The sequence below is a fragment of the Felis catus genome, chromosome A1, assembly GCF_018350175.1.
Source record: "Felis catus isolate Fca126 chromosome A1, F.catus_Fca126_mat1.0, whole genome shotgun sequence".
Lineage (NCBI taxonomy): Eukaryota > Metazoa > Chordata > Mammalia > Carnivora > Felidae > Felis > Felis catus.
Window position 1 is genome coordinate 204,091,957 of NC_058368.1, and position 12,421 is coordinate 204,104,377.

Consider the following 12,421-nt stretch of genomic DNA (forward strand, 5'->3'; position numbering starts at 1 on the left):
TAGAATTTAAATAAAAATTTGAAAGATTAAAAAACATTTGATTCAAAGGAGTATTTCAGACATAGAGATATTTCTATCATAGATAACTTTTTTCTTGTTTTAAATTTTTTTAAATGTTTATTCGTGAGAGAGAGAGAGAGAGAGAGAGAGAGAGAGAGAGAGAGAGAGACAGACAGAGCATGAGCAGGGGAGGGGCAGAGAGAGAGAATCCACAGAATCCAAAGCAGCTCCAGGCTCGGAGCTGTCAGCACAGAGCCCAACATGGGGTTCGAACTCACAAACCACGAGATCATGACCTGAACTAAAGTCGGACATTCACCCGACTGAGCCACCCAGGTGCCCCAGCTCATAGATAATTTTTAAAAAGTGAAACACACAAAATGGTTCCATTACCTGCATCACTCAGTCCTGCAGAGGGACAGATGTACAAGGATATGACCACTTTACTCTAACTTGGTGTAAAAGGAACCATTCTTCTCTCCCTATAAAACTGAATGGAGGAGAAGAATTTCTGAGGACATTTAATTAATGTTTACCCACTTCTAATGGCATCTTCAGGAGAAAGAAAGGGAACCACACAGTAGTTTAACAATCAAAGTCAACTTGTTAAACACATATCCACAATTATATCACCATTAAGCTAATTCTATGTGGTCTCTTAAAAACTAAATTATTTTTCATCCCTGAATTTACCATTGCAACATCATATTTTCAACAAATGCTTAGGGTGTAGGGCTTTCTTTTGTTTGTTTGTTTCTTTCTTTTTTTTGCTTGCTCAAGTGATTAATGAGACTATCCTGGGCAGACTGAGGAGTTCCCAGCTCCCAAGACAAAGTATTCGCAACACTATCCAAGACTGTTCCTTTCAAGTTACTAAGCCCTATAATGAAAACTGTATGCTACATTAAAGAGACCCTTAATTCACATCATTCCAAGCAAACTATAAGAAATAAATCTGAAAACAAAAGAAAGGTCATAAAATAGACAAAACTAACGCAATAATAACATACAGTCCATTTACTATCATTTCTCATTTCAGTGCTTTGTGGGTGCCAAATAATTGACTGCAAAGCAAAAAAAGAAATTATTTTTGGTTTGGCTTTGATGTACTTCATTCTGTTCTATTTTCATTTGGAAATAAGCAACAAAGTACAAAAATCAGAAAATTCGGTCGGAAAATGCTGTTCCCCTTCTACAAGCGCTCTACCTCCCAGGCTGTTTGGACACAATCTCAAGTACATGGACTGTAAAATCATGAAGAGGTTAATGTCTATATGACTTCTAGACATAAAGCAAATTATTCACTTGAGCTGCTTCTTTGGACACTATCGATATTTTTCAGTTTAACATTGGGTATTGTATAACCACAGCATTCGGCTCAGAAGACACACAAGAGAAGAACTGTCAAAACAAAAATTCAATTTTCGGTATTACTGATTAGCCACTCGGGGAGCATTTCATTCCCTCTCACATAATAAAAGCACTCTGTTCCGGTTTGGACTTGCATGTTTCCTTTAATAAACAATAAAATAATGAAGCTACAACATACTAGTAATATTAATAGATATCGATATATGATAGTACATCTGTTATCATATGCTATCCAGAGAAGATTCCAAAATATGAAATGAGCTGACAAATATTTATCTAATGTTTACGTAACAAGTATTATACTCATCTGAGGTGCCAGGGGCTAGGTCAGGCCCCGTAAACACAAAGGCAAACAGTAAATGACATCTTAAAATATCTTCCTTGTAAAATAAGAATAGTATCTCCTACCTCCGGAATTAGTGTGGAGATTAAATGAGCTAACATTTGTAAAGCACCCAGCTTTAATGCCCAATCACGAGCAGCTATTTCATTTTTATTTTTATTAGGAACCACTCTGAGCTGCTAAAGCATAGGCCACGAAGAAACAATTTTTTTGATAATAAAACAAGCACAAGCCAAGAATCAATGAAGATTAATGTGAAAAGTCAGGAATCGGGGCAATCTGGAAGGAGAGAAAATTTCTATCTTCAAAACTGAAAACTACAGCAGGGTCGTTTCTGTTGTTGCCTTGTTTGTTTCATAATAAGACATAGGACTGAAGAGAGTGTGAGAAAACTAGCTCCCCACGCATCACCGTTGAGAGCTAAGACTGGACAGTCCTTTGTGGACATCAATTCATAGATATTGAGAGCCAACAGAAAGCTCTTACTCCCTTTGACCAAGTAATTGTACTTACAAAAAGGTCAGCTAAAGGAAAAAATCAAAATGCACAAGGAGGTATACTGAAGAAAAAAACAAAAACCAATACTATGGACTTGGATAAATTATGGCATATCTGTGTGATACAACAGGCAGACACCAAAAATTATTAGAAAATCATTGGTGAGAACATTGAACAACACAGAATATATTTGAACATAGGTATATGGGAAAATACTGGAATTAGAATATTAAATTTTAAGAGTTAAGTGGTAATGGTATTGCAAATGATTTTATGTATTTATCCTTTTCTACTTTCTTCCAAATTTCCCACATTAAGCATCTTTTATTTTTGTAATTGAATAGTATTTTCTAAAAATTTAAAGCTTCGGCTGTCCTTGAATCCAAATTAATTTGAGTTGCTATTATAAACAGAGTATCAGTCTGATCCAGAGTGACACTTAGGGTCACAGACAGCTGTAAGAATACGCTGTTAGCCTTATACGGTACAGGAATAAAAAATATCTGTGAAATGCTGACAGTAAATGACAGTAAGTGACGTGGTAGAAATTGAAAGAAAAACAAGAAATACAGAAACCAGATCAAGAAATATGAAAGAAGAGAAAAGCATAAGACAAAGATGATATAGTCACAGAAGTACACACAGAAAAAAGTATTTTCAACAGCTGCCCCTCACAACCTTATTCTAGTTACTGTCATAGAATTGCTACTGTAAGTTTCTGCAGTTACTATAACCAACAATAATAAAAGAAACTAGATGAAGAAGGGAATGGGAAGGAAATTTAAAAAAGACACACAGAAATTTGGGAAATACTACTGATAAGATTTAAGAACCTAAATAAAACCATTTAAGGAAAAAAAAAAATGATAAAGCCAAGAAAGACCCATGATGATGCTCTAAGAACTAGACATAAGTACTCCTCACCTCTCCCCAGATCAGTATGCCACTGGCTTTGTTAAAATTTAAGTCTTCCCGTGTAATTTTAAAATCAGTGTTTTGAACAACAAGTTTAAGTAATGATGAAAATCTGCTGCCCCCTCCTGGTCATTCAAATTCACCAAATGAAGCAAAGTCAAACCAAGAGTTCATTTTTAAATGCTAAGTGAAATAAGTCAGTCAGAGAAAGACAAATACCATATGATTTCATTCATATGTGGAATATAAGTAACAAAACAGATGAACAAAGGAAAAAAAGAGACACAAACCAAGAAACAGACTCTTAACTACAGAGAACAAACTGATGGTTACCAGGGGGGGAGGTGGGTGGGGACAGGTGTATAGGTGAAGGGGATGAAGAGTAAACTTACCATGACGAGCACTGAGTAATGTGCAGAACTGTTGAATCACTATACTGTACACCCAAAACTAATATAACATTGTATATAATCATACTGGAATCAAACAAAAACTTAATTTTAAAAAAGTTCATTTTTTGAGAAAACTATCTCTAATACAATTGAATACATTTTTCCTTGTTCACAAACATTAGGTTTTTGTCTTTTAATTTTTTTAATGTTTATTTATTTTGACAGACAGGGAGAGAGAGTGCAAGCAGGGGAGGGACAGAGAGAGAAAGAGAGAGAGAGAGAGAGAGAGAGAGTGAGAGAGTGAGAGAGTGAGAGAGTGAGAGAGAAAGAGAGAGAGAGAGAGAGAGAGAGAGAGAGAGAGAGAGAGAGAGAATCCCAAGCAGGCTCTGTGCTGCCAACACAGTGTCCTCCCTGGGGCTCAAACTCATGGACTGTGAGATCATGACCTGAGCCAAAATCAACAGTTGGATGCTTAACCAACTGAGCCAACCAGATGCCCCAAACATTTGTTTTTCTTAAACCCCAAAGCCTGACACCTTTCAAGCAGGAGACACAAGCTTCCACCTTTCCAAATTCCCTGAACAACCTGGAAGATTTCATTTTAAAACCTCTTCCTTTCTTTGAACTTGGGCTATCAAATCCTTTGTTTTACAATATGGCCAAAGAAAACTAATTTTTTTTACTATAAAAAGATAACCTCAGCATTCAATTTACAAAGAGATTTTCAGTGAAAACATTTGAGAAATTCTGAGTTATAAAATAAGGGTGGGTCTTTTTTAAATATTGTAATAAAAGAATGGAGGCAGAATAAATGTCCTTTTTCTGCCCGAATTATTAATCAGCAGAGCCACATTCTGATGTCACTCCATTTCACACTTGCCCTTTCACAGTCATTCAGAACTGTTAGAGAATAGTATCTATCATCTGAAAACATTTTCTAGTCAAACCTTTAATTATTTGCAGGATATCTTCTTGCCATCCAGAAGAGAATTAGAAACAAAAAGGAAGCTAAGAAGTATTTGTTTTCTTAATTTTTTTTTGCTTTTTTAAAAAAGATCATGCTGACCACAAAACTTCAAGATAGGCACTCTCACAGATGACCAGTGGGAGTGTTAATTGAAACAAGCTTTCCGGAAACAACACAGCAGTAAGTAGAAAGAACTGATACAAACGAGCATACTCTTTCACTTCGAAGAATCGATCCGAAGACAAAAATCAGAGGTGCCCAAGATGTATTTTCTACAAAGAATAATTAAAACTCAAACAATATCATTTTTATAGGGAAATATTAAATAAATTTTATATATCCATATGATGGATTTATATGAAGTCCATTAAAATATTAGTTAAAAATCACTTTTAATAAGGAAATGGCAAGAGGGGTGCGTGCGTGGCTCAGTTGGTTAACCAACCGACTTCGGCTCAGGTCATAATCTCGCAGTTCGTGAGTTCGAGCCTCACGTCAGGCTCTGTGCTGACAGCTCAGAGCCTGGAACCTGCTTCGGATTCTGTGTCTCCCTCTCTCTCTGTCCCTCCCCTGCTCTCACACGTGCGCTCTCTCTAAAAAATAAACAGAAATTATTTATTTAAAAAATAATACTCAAAATAATAAAATGACCAGAATATAGTAAGACGAAAAGAATAAAATGTAAAACAGTATACGATATGATCAGACAAGTAAATACACGGGTATGTGAAAGAGAAAAAAAAGAGAGAATACAAGAGATAGACCGAAATCTTAAATGCTTACCTCCAGCTGGAGGGAGTCGGAAGATTTTTTTATCTTTATATTTAATTTTCCTAATTATCTACACTTGGGTGCTTTAAAAGCAGTCTTGCAAATTTATTCAGATGAAACACTCTGAGATTTCTACTGAAGAAAATAGGAACGGACACAGTCGTTTCTACTGCAAATAAAATACCAAACACATCCTTATTTTGAGAACACCATGTCTTTTTTGTGCACACACGTTTCTTACCACACACATGATGTAGGACAGGATGGCACCAGAGGAGCCTATGAGTGCGCCCACGATGGTCAGCAGGTTGTTGTTGAGCAGGAAGCCCTCTGCGCACAGGGCCCAGCCTGAGTAGCTGTTCAGCACGGTGATGACGACGGGCATGTCTGCACCCCCGATAGCAGCTGTCAAAGTCACACCCTACGATGAAAACCAGAGCAGAACCAAAATTAATACGCTAAAAATAAAACCTCTGACACTGGACATCTTGGTTCTTAGTCATTCTGGTGTTTCAATTAACCTACTTCCCTTGAAGCTCTCCTGCCAGTAACAACCAAGTGCCTCCTATCCGGTCAACTCTCCCGCAGATGCACCAAGTGAGAACAGTGAACCACCTCCCTGCCCCGAAATATCCCTAAGTCCCTAAAAGGCAGTGATGAAAAGCAGGCAGAAACTAGAGAGGGGTCTGCACTTGAAAAAGGTGAGAGCACTGAGTGAATTGTATGGTTTTTATGGTTAGTCTAAGGGCAGGCACCTGCTCGTGCCAGGAGAGAGAGCTGAAACTAAATCACAAGCCCACAGTCTCACTAGTTTGAAGATCCAAGGACAGGATTTAGGGTGACTAAGGCAGCTGGAAAGGCAGAAGGCAAACTGCAAAGGAGCAGGCTGAAGAGAGGGAGCCCCAAACTCTACATATAAATTCGGCCCAAATATCTGGCTCACTCTTTATGCATTACGCATTGATCTAATAACAGATTTCAGCAACCACCCCCCGCCCCCCGCAATCATAGGTGAGCCAGATTTGAAATCTGAAGGCAGCCAAGTTAGCTGCCTACAAAAATAAATTAAAAAATAATTATCAATACTCTTTGGAGGAATACAACAGAATCCAAAGTCTGTCTAGTGCAACCCCAAATCACTAAACACAGGAAAGGAAAACATGATGGGGAAGAAGAGTTTTGCTTTTTATTCCACATACTCCCACATACGTTGAGTTTAAGATGTGAATGTATTCACAGGCTACTTAATTAAGTCAAAAGCAATTAAAATAGTCCACAAAATATTTTATCTTACTCAGACATCCTTATAAAAGCATAAAGTAGCTCTTAAATATCAAATTCATCTCTTCTCAAAAATAGTAATTCTTAAAATTTTCTATTTCTATGCTAATGGTTTTGAGACATTTTTTGACCTCTTCTGCTCTCCTGAATAAAAAAAAAGTGTCAAAACTACTTTTCATTGGTTTAAAATAAAACAAAAATTAGTGTTATATAATCCTGAAAAAAATTGGATTGTCAGTAGTCATAAAAAGAATTTTAAGTTACTTTTCAGACTTCTAAAGTTTCTTGGTCAAAATCAGTCCTTTTAGGATTACATAATAGTAAGTATTATTTTAACACTGTAAATCATGAATCAAGCAGCCAATATGTGTTTGATAAGCAATTACTATATGTCTAATTTTGTGCTAAGCACTACAAATTATTTTAAAAACTTAAAACATTAACCTTGTCTTTAAGGTTGACTCCAGACTAGACGAATAAGGGAATCAGTGAATAACAGAGAGCTGTTCGCAAAGGCTTCCTACACTGATACAATGAAATGCTACACTGTAGCACATGGCCAACTAGAGAATGCTGTATGTATCAATACACTAAATACAAAAATTAGAGAGGAAGAGGAGGACCAAACCTACCATGAAAGGCTTTGCTGAACTCCCCCACTGAGCCCAGAGGATTTATTAACTGAATTCCATTTTATCTACTGTGGTTATTTAACTTGGTATCCTGGTTTCCAATAAATGTTAGCACAACTAATTGGCAGAGAATACCTTCCACTTATCGCATAAAACCCAAAGCATTATTCTGTGGCCCTGTCACAACAGGGAGGCTCCTAACAAATGGTATTGAAAACACTTGGCTTTTTAAAATTCCCTATTCACCAACACACTGATCCAGTGAAAAGACCCCAGAACAATAAATGTGTCACATGACAACTTTGGAAGGAACCATTACGTGGAAAGAAAGAGTGGATTTTTCTTCTTACACTTTTCCATGTTTTCCAAATTCTAAACAGAACATGTGACATCATTTTGAAACATGTTTATTCCATCAACAGTCTTGAAGAGATAGAAATATGATTAGACTGTAATCAAACAAAATACTGCCAGTTCCTCACTGAGTGCATGCTTTCCATCTCTGACTTCTTACCATGACAGCAGAGAGAGCCGACACAGAGCCCAGACAGGTGATGCCGGTGGTAAAGCTAGGGTCCATCATGAATGGGACGATTCCACCCACACTAGCAGCCAGCAGGCCTGCATTAAGTAAGTGCCTTCCAGGAAGCAGGAGAGGGGCAGATTTCAGGATACCTAGGACCAAGGGCATGTCAGTCAGAACCTAGCACGTGTCATTAAATTAAAACAACAACAACAACAACAACAACAACACACACACACACACACACACACACACACACACACACACACACGTGTGTGTCATTTAATCCTAAGCTACCAAAATTTAATATCAGCATAAAAAAAGGACCTGAAACATAAAAGCAAATTAGGGCTCTTAGACGTAACAAATGTTAACAGAAGTAGGAAAAGTATGGCTCAACTTAACTGTTCTTTACTTTGATCACACAACAATTTCTTTACTCTTTGTCACAAAATCTTAAAAAATTACTTTTTTCCCGTATGACCGACACACAAGTTGTTAAGTGTGGTTTCATTTATTTAAAACTTCAAAACAGAGTCCTAGCACATTAGCATTTCTGACTCTATCAACTGAGCCCAAGGGAGCAGAGCCCTGGTTTGCTACTTGTTTTTAAAAACAAAGCATGAGACAAGAACATCGTAGGCTTGAAGTTCTTTGGGGATTTTAAGTTCCATGGAAGTTTCCTATTTAATTTTAATGACTTGATTACTGAGAGGCCAGACCAGATTTTTATATCATAAACTAGTTTCTATATAGACTCACTTTTTCATGAAAACACTGAAAACAGCCTATGTGAGTTCTGGGTTTTTTGTTGTTTTTTTTTTTACCCCCACTTCTATTTTCCTGGCTGACTTTGGCAGTAGCAGAAGATGCCATGCTACAGCTGTAAAATGTGTATCTGTTTTCAGAATCAGTACTGCATAGTGATCACACCAGCTTATTCAATAAGCTGCTCTCTATTCTGGAAAACGTATAAAGTTCATTCTTGTGAACTCTACAGAGGCATCTCTAAGGGTTATGAAGATGTTGTTTTGTTCACATTTATCATCAAATGTCAACTAGTCCCTCTACACAAATTTCTGTGCACTTGTTTCCTCTGTTGGCTGTCTACAGAAGGAACAGCTTCAAAGCCTTAGGAGATCTGGAAGGCTCAAATAAAGGAAAGCAACCGTGATGTGGAGGAGGGGGTCTTTTATATATTTGAGCGCTACCTGAATTCTTCACCTAACAGCTTTGACAGTTAAGCCATTTTCTAAAATTGAAATGGACCCCTAAACAAGAGATATTTACACTGAATAATATAGGTAGGTGCTAAATTACTTACCCTGCAGTTTTCCATAGGCAACAAGAGAGCCACTGAACGTGACGCCTCCGATGTAAGTACCGAGGTAGGCCACGATCTTGGTGAGATTTGCTGCTGCGTCCACAGCAAAATGTGGGTATTCTACAATGTACTCAGCTATGCAAGTAAGCACCGCTGCCAAGCCCACTAAACTGTGGAAAGCAGCAACTAACTGAGGTAAATCAGAAATCTGGATGCGTTTGGCAATTGTCAGTCCTGTTGGGAAATGAAGGTCAAAGAGATATTAAAACTCAACACAGCTTTGAGAAGCAACTCTGATAAAGCCCATGCCTGAACATTATTCAGCCATAAAGAAAGATAGAAATCTTGCCGTTTGTGAAAATATTGATGAACCTTGAGGGTATCATGCTAGGTGAAATGAGTCAGACAGAGAAAGACAAATACCATATGATCTCACTTGCATATGAAACCTAAAACAAAAAAACAACCAAGCTCATGATACAGAGAACAGACTGGTGGTTGCCAGAGGCAGGGGAAGGGGGACGGGCAAAATGGGTGAAGCTTCCAGGCTCAAAATAAGTCGTGGGGATGTAACATACAGCATGGTGACTATTATTAATAATACTGTATAGCATATTTGAAAGTTGCTAAGAAAGTAGATCTTAAAAGTTCTCATCACAAGGGGCCCCTGGATAACTCAGTCGGTTGGGCGTCCAACTCTTGATTTCGGCTCAGGTCACGATCCCAGGGTCATGGGATCAAACCCCACGTCCAGCTCTGTGCTAAGCACAGAGCCTAATTAAGATTCTCTCTCCCCCCACTGCCTGCCAGTCTCCCCTGCTCACACTCTCTCTCTAAAATAAAATTTAAAAAAGAAAAGTTCTCAGCACAAGAAAAAAAATTCTGCAACTACGTATGGTGACAGATATTTGCTACACTTACTGTGATTATTTTGCAATATACACAAATACTGACTCATTATTTCATACATCTGAAACTAATACAATGTATGCCGATTCTACCTCAATTTTTTGGGTATACACATTTAAGGGTTTCCCATCATTATCACTAATAAGTATTTATCTGCTTCCTCATATGGGCTAAATATTCTCTCACAGGGACTATACAGAAGGTAAGGACGCTGGCTATGTATACCCTTTCAAAATAGCAGGCTTTCTCAACACACAGTCCAATTCCAAAACCCAACACACAGCACTGACACCTGTCTCTTCCCTCACAACCTGCAAACACTCCCCTGACTAACGCTTCTTCACATGCCTTTACATCCCCCTACTGCAAGAATAACTCAAGCTCTCTTCTCGAAAAGCCAATATTTGCTTCTTCAATATTTGAAGAAGGCTTAGGTTTTCAGGGCAGTGGGTGGGAGCAAAGGTGAACACATGCAAATAGCTGGGTAGAGTAAACGTGCAAATGAGGAGACTCTTGAACTCCTGCCTGGTTCTAGGCAGGTGGTACAGGAGTGCCTCTCAGAATACTTGCTAAGATCCTGTCTAAAAGTTTTTCTGCCATGAACCTACAACACATTTTCCTTCCAGTTCCTTTCCAGGGACTATTGAGAAAGGACACAAAGCATTCCTGCGCAAGTACAAAAGGAGGTCTAAAGCTACTGTTATGCTGGTAAATATATAACCACCAGCTCCTTGGGATAAAAACACGTGCCTGTGCCTGTTAGAAGTATGTACATGAGTTTTCGCTGATATGAAGGTATAGAGCACACAAGTTTCAAATAACAAAACATATAATACTCTCTATTGTAAACTCCATGTAGCCAATTGACTTTCACAGAATGCATTTGTTGACTTTTACCAACTCTTGTGTCTGTCGCCAACCTAGTGGTTGCAACTGATGAATGAGTGTGGTTCCCATGGGAATGTTGGCTGACAGTTTTGTCTGCATTAACAAGTAAGACAAAACTGAAAGATGCATGTGAGAACCTCACTCATTATCAACAATGTGAGCAGCTGCTTCACTAAATCGGATGATAGTTTTCAAACACTATGAGAATATTTTCTCAGTTTTTTTGCGATATTCACCACATAATGGCTATAGGCACAGCACACTTTTGAATTTAAGCTGCATTATTAATATTTTCTAACACCACTTTCTCAGGGCTGGACAGTCAACAAAACAATAAATGAAACCCAGATATGTTAGTATCTGTTGATTTCCACCGTGTAAATGCAACCATCATGATCAATTTCTAACTACCAAGGTTATGTCATTAACTATGGAGCTGGGAAGCCATGGACAGAAGCCCACCTTTACACGGTATTCCTAAAAACAGATAATAAACATGGGTAATCTCAAGAGCATAGAAAATAAGCTCAAATAAATTAGAAAGTTATAAATAATATAATTACCTTTCTTTCTAATATAATGTATTTTATTTTGGTGAAAAGTCATCAAGTTGGTATAATTTTCATTCAAATACAAACATTTTAAAACATTTAACACTGAGTAAGTACATCAACTGCACCAAAAGAGTGAGCTAAAAAATGGGCATGGGTTCCCATAAAGGTAGAAACCTGCCAAGTGCTTACCAATGGTACCGCCCAAAGCCATTGCTCCAGACATCTGGGCTAACAATTCTGGGGATGGGTTTAGTCCTCCGAGAGTGGCTGCCAGGCCTCCAGCCACCCCAATCATGCCCAATGCATTGCCAAGACGAGCTGTTCCCTGGGTGGAAAGGCCGGCCAGGGCACCAACACAGCACAGACCTGAGCCCAGATACATGATCTTTGCAAACAAAAGAGAAGAGCAGAGAGAAAGAGAGAGAGAGACAGAAAGACTATCAAAACTTTCAGTCTATTAGCATAGGGAGGACTTCTCTTGAGGAAACGTGATTTCCTAAGAACAACTCTAAATTCAGATAATAGAGGGACCAATATGACTTCTTCTTTGAATATTTCAATATATCTTTCTATCCATTAGGGATATTAACAAATTAAATACCTGAAATTCTACTTGCAGTTATACCATTTAGGTAAATTGGTTTCTTTTGTATTGGATGGCATGCACAAATGCATACAGAAGTACCTAAGTTTAAACAGAGTTATGGGCTCTAGACCTGACCAAATGCTGTAAAGGAGCCAATCCCTGACGTAGTAAATGCCAGGGACCATGCCCTATACTTTACTGAAGTTGTAGGTCAGTCCCATGAGATTCACAAAAGTTGAAAGAGTCATCATCCTCATGTTACAAGAGGAAACCAAAGTTTAAAGAGGTTACTACATAATTCTTCCAAGGTCAAATGATCAGAAAATAGCAAATCTGGGATTCAGACAAGGGTCTCCCTGACGTACCACTCCAACTGTTCTCAAAAAAGATTTTGTTCAATCAACAAGTAAGAAACGCTGGGAACAGCGGAAACCAAGGGAGACACGATTTTCCTGCTGTCAGAGTAG

General features: G+C 38.1%; 1 protein-coding gene across 5 annotated transcripts in view; it reads right to left on the reverse strand.

Moving 5' to 3' along the window:
- The window catches only part of NNT (nicotinamide nucleotide transhydrogenase), a 94,787-nt gene that overhangs the window by 25,635 nt on the left and 56,731 nt on the right, over positions 1 to 12,421 (reverse strand). For all 5 annotated transcript variants that reach the window (XM_006928023.4, XM_003981426.6, XM_011286285.4 and 2 more), the window contains exons 14-17: positions 11,558 to 11,753; positions 9,018 to 9,251; positions 7,685 to 7,845; positions 5,499 to 5,678 (exon numbers count right to left, since the gene is read on the reverse strand). In XM_006928023.4, coding sequence (XP_006928085.1) covers positions 5,499 to 5,678; positions 7,685 to 7,845; positions 9,018 to 9,251; positions 11,558 to 11,753 — 771 coding nt within the window. The remainder of the gene's footprint in view (positions 1 to 5,498; positions 5,679 to 7,684; positions 7,846 to 9,017; positions 9,252 to 11,557; positions 11,754 to 12,421) is intronic.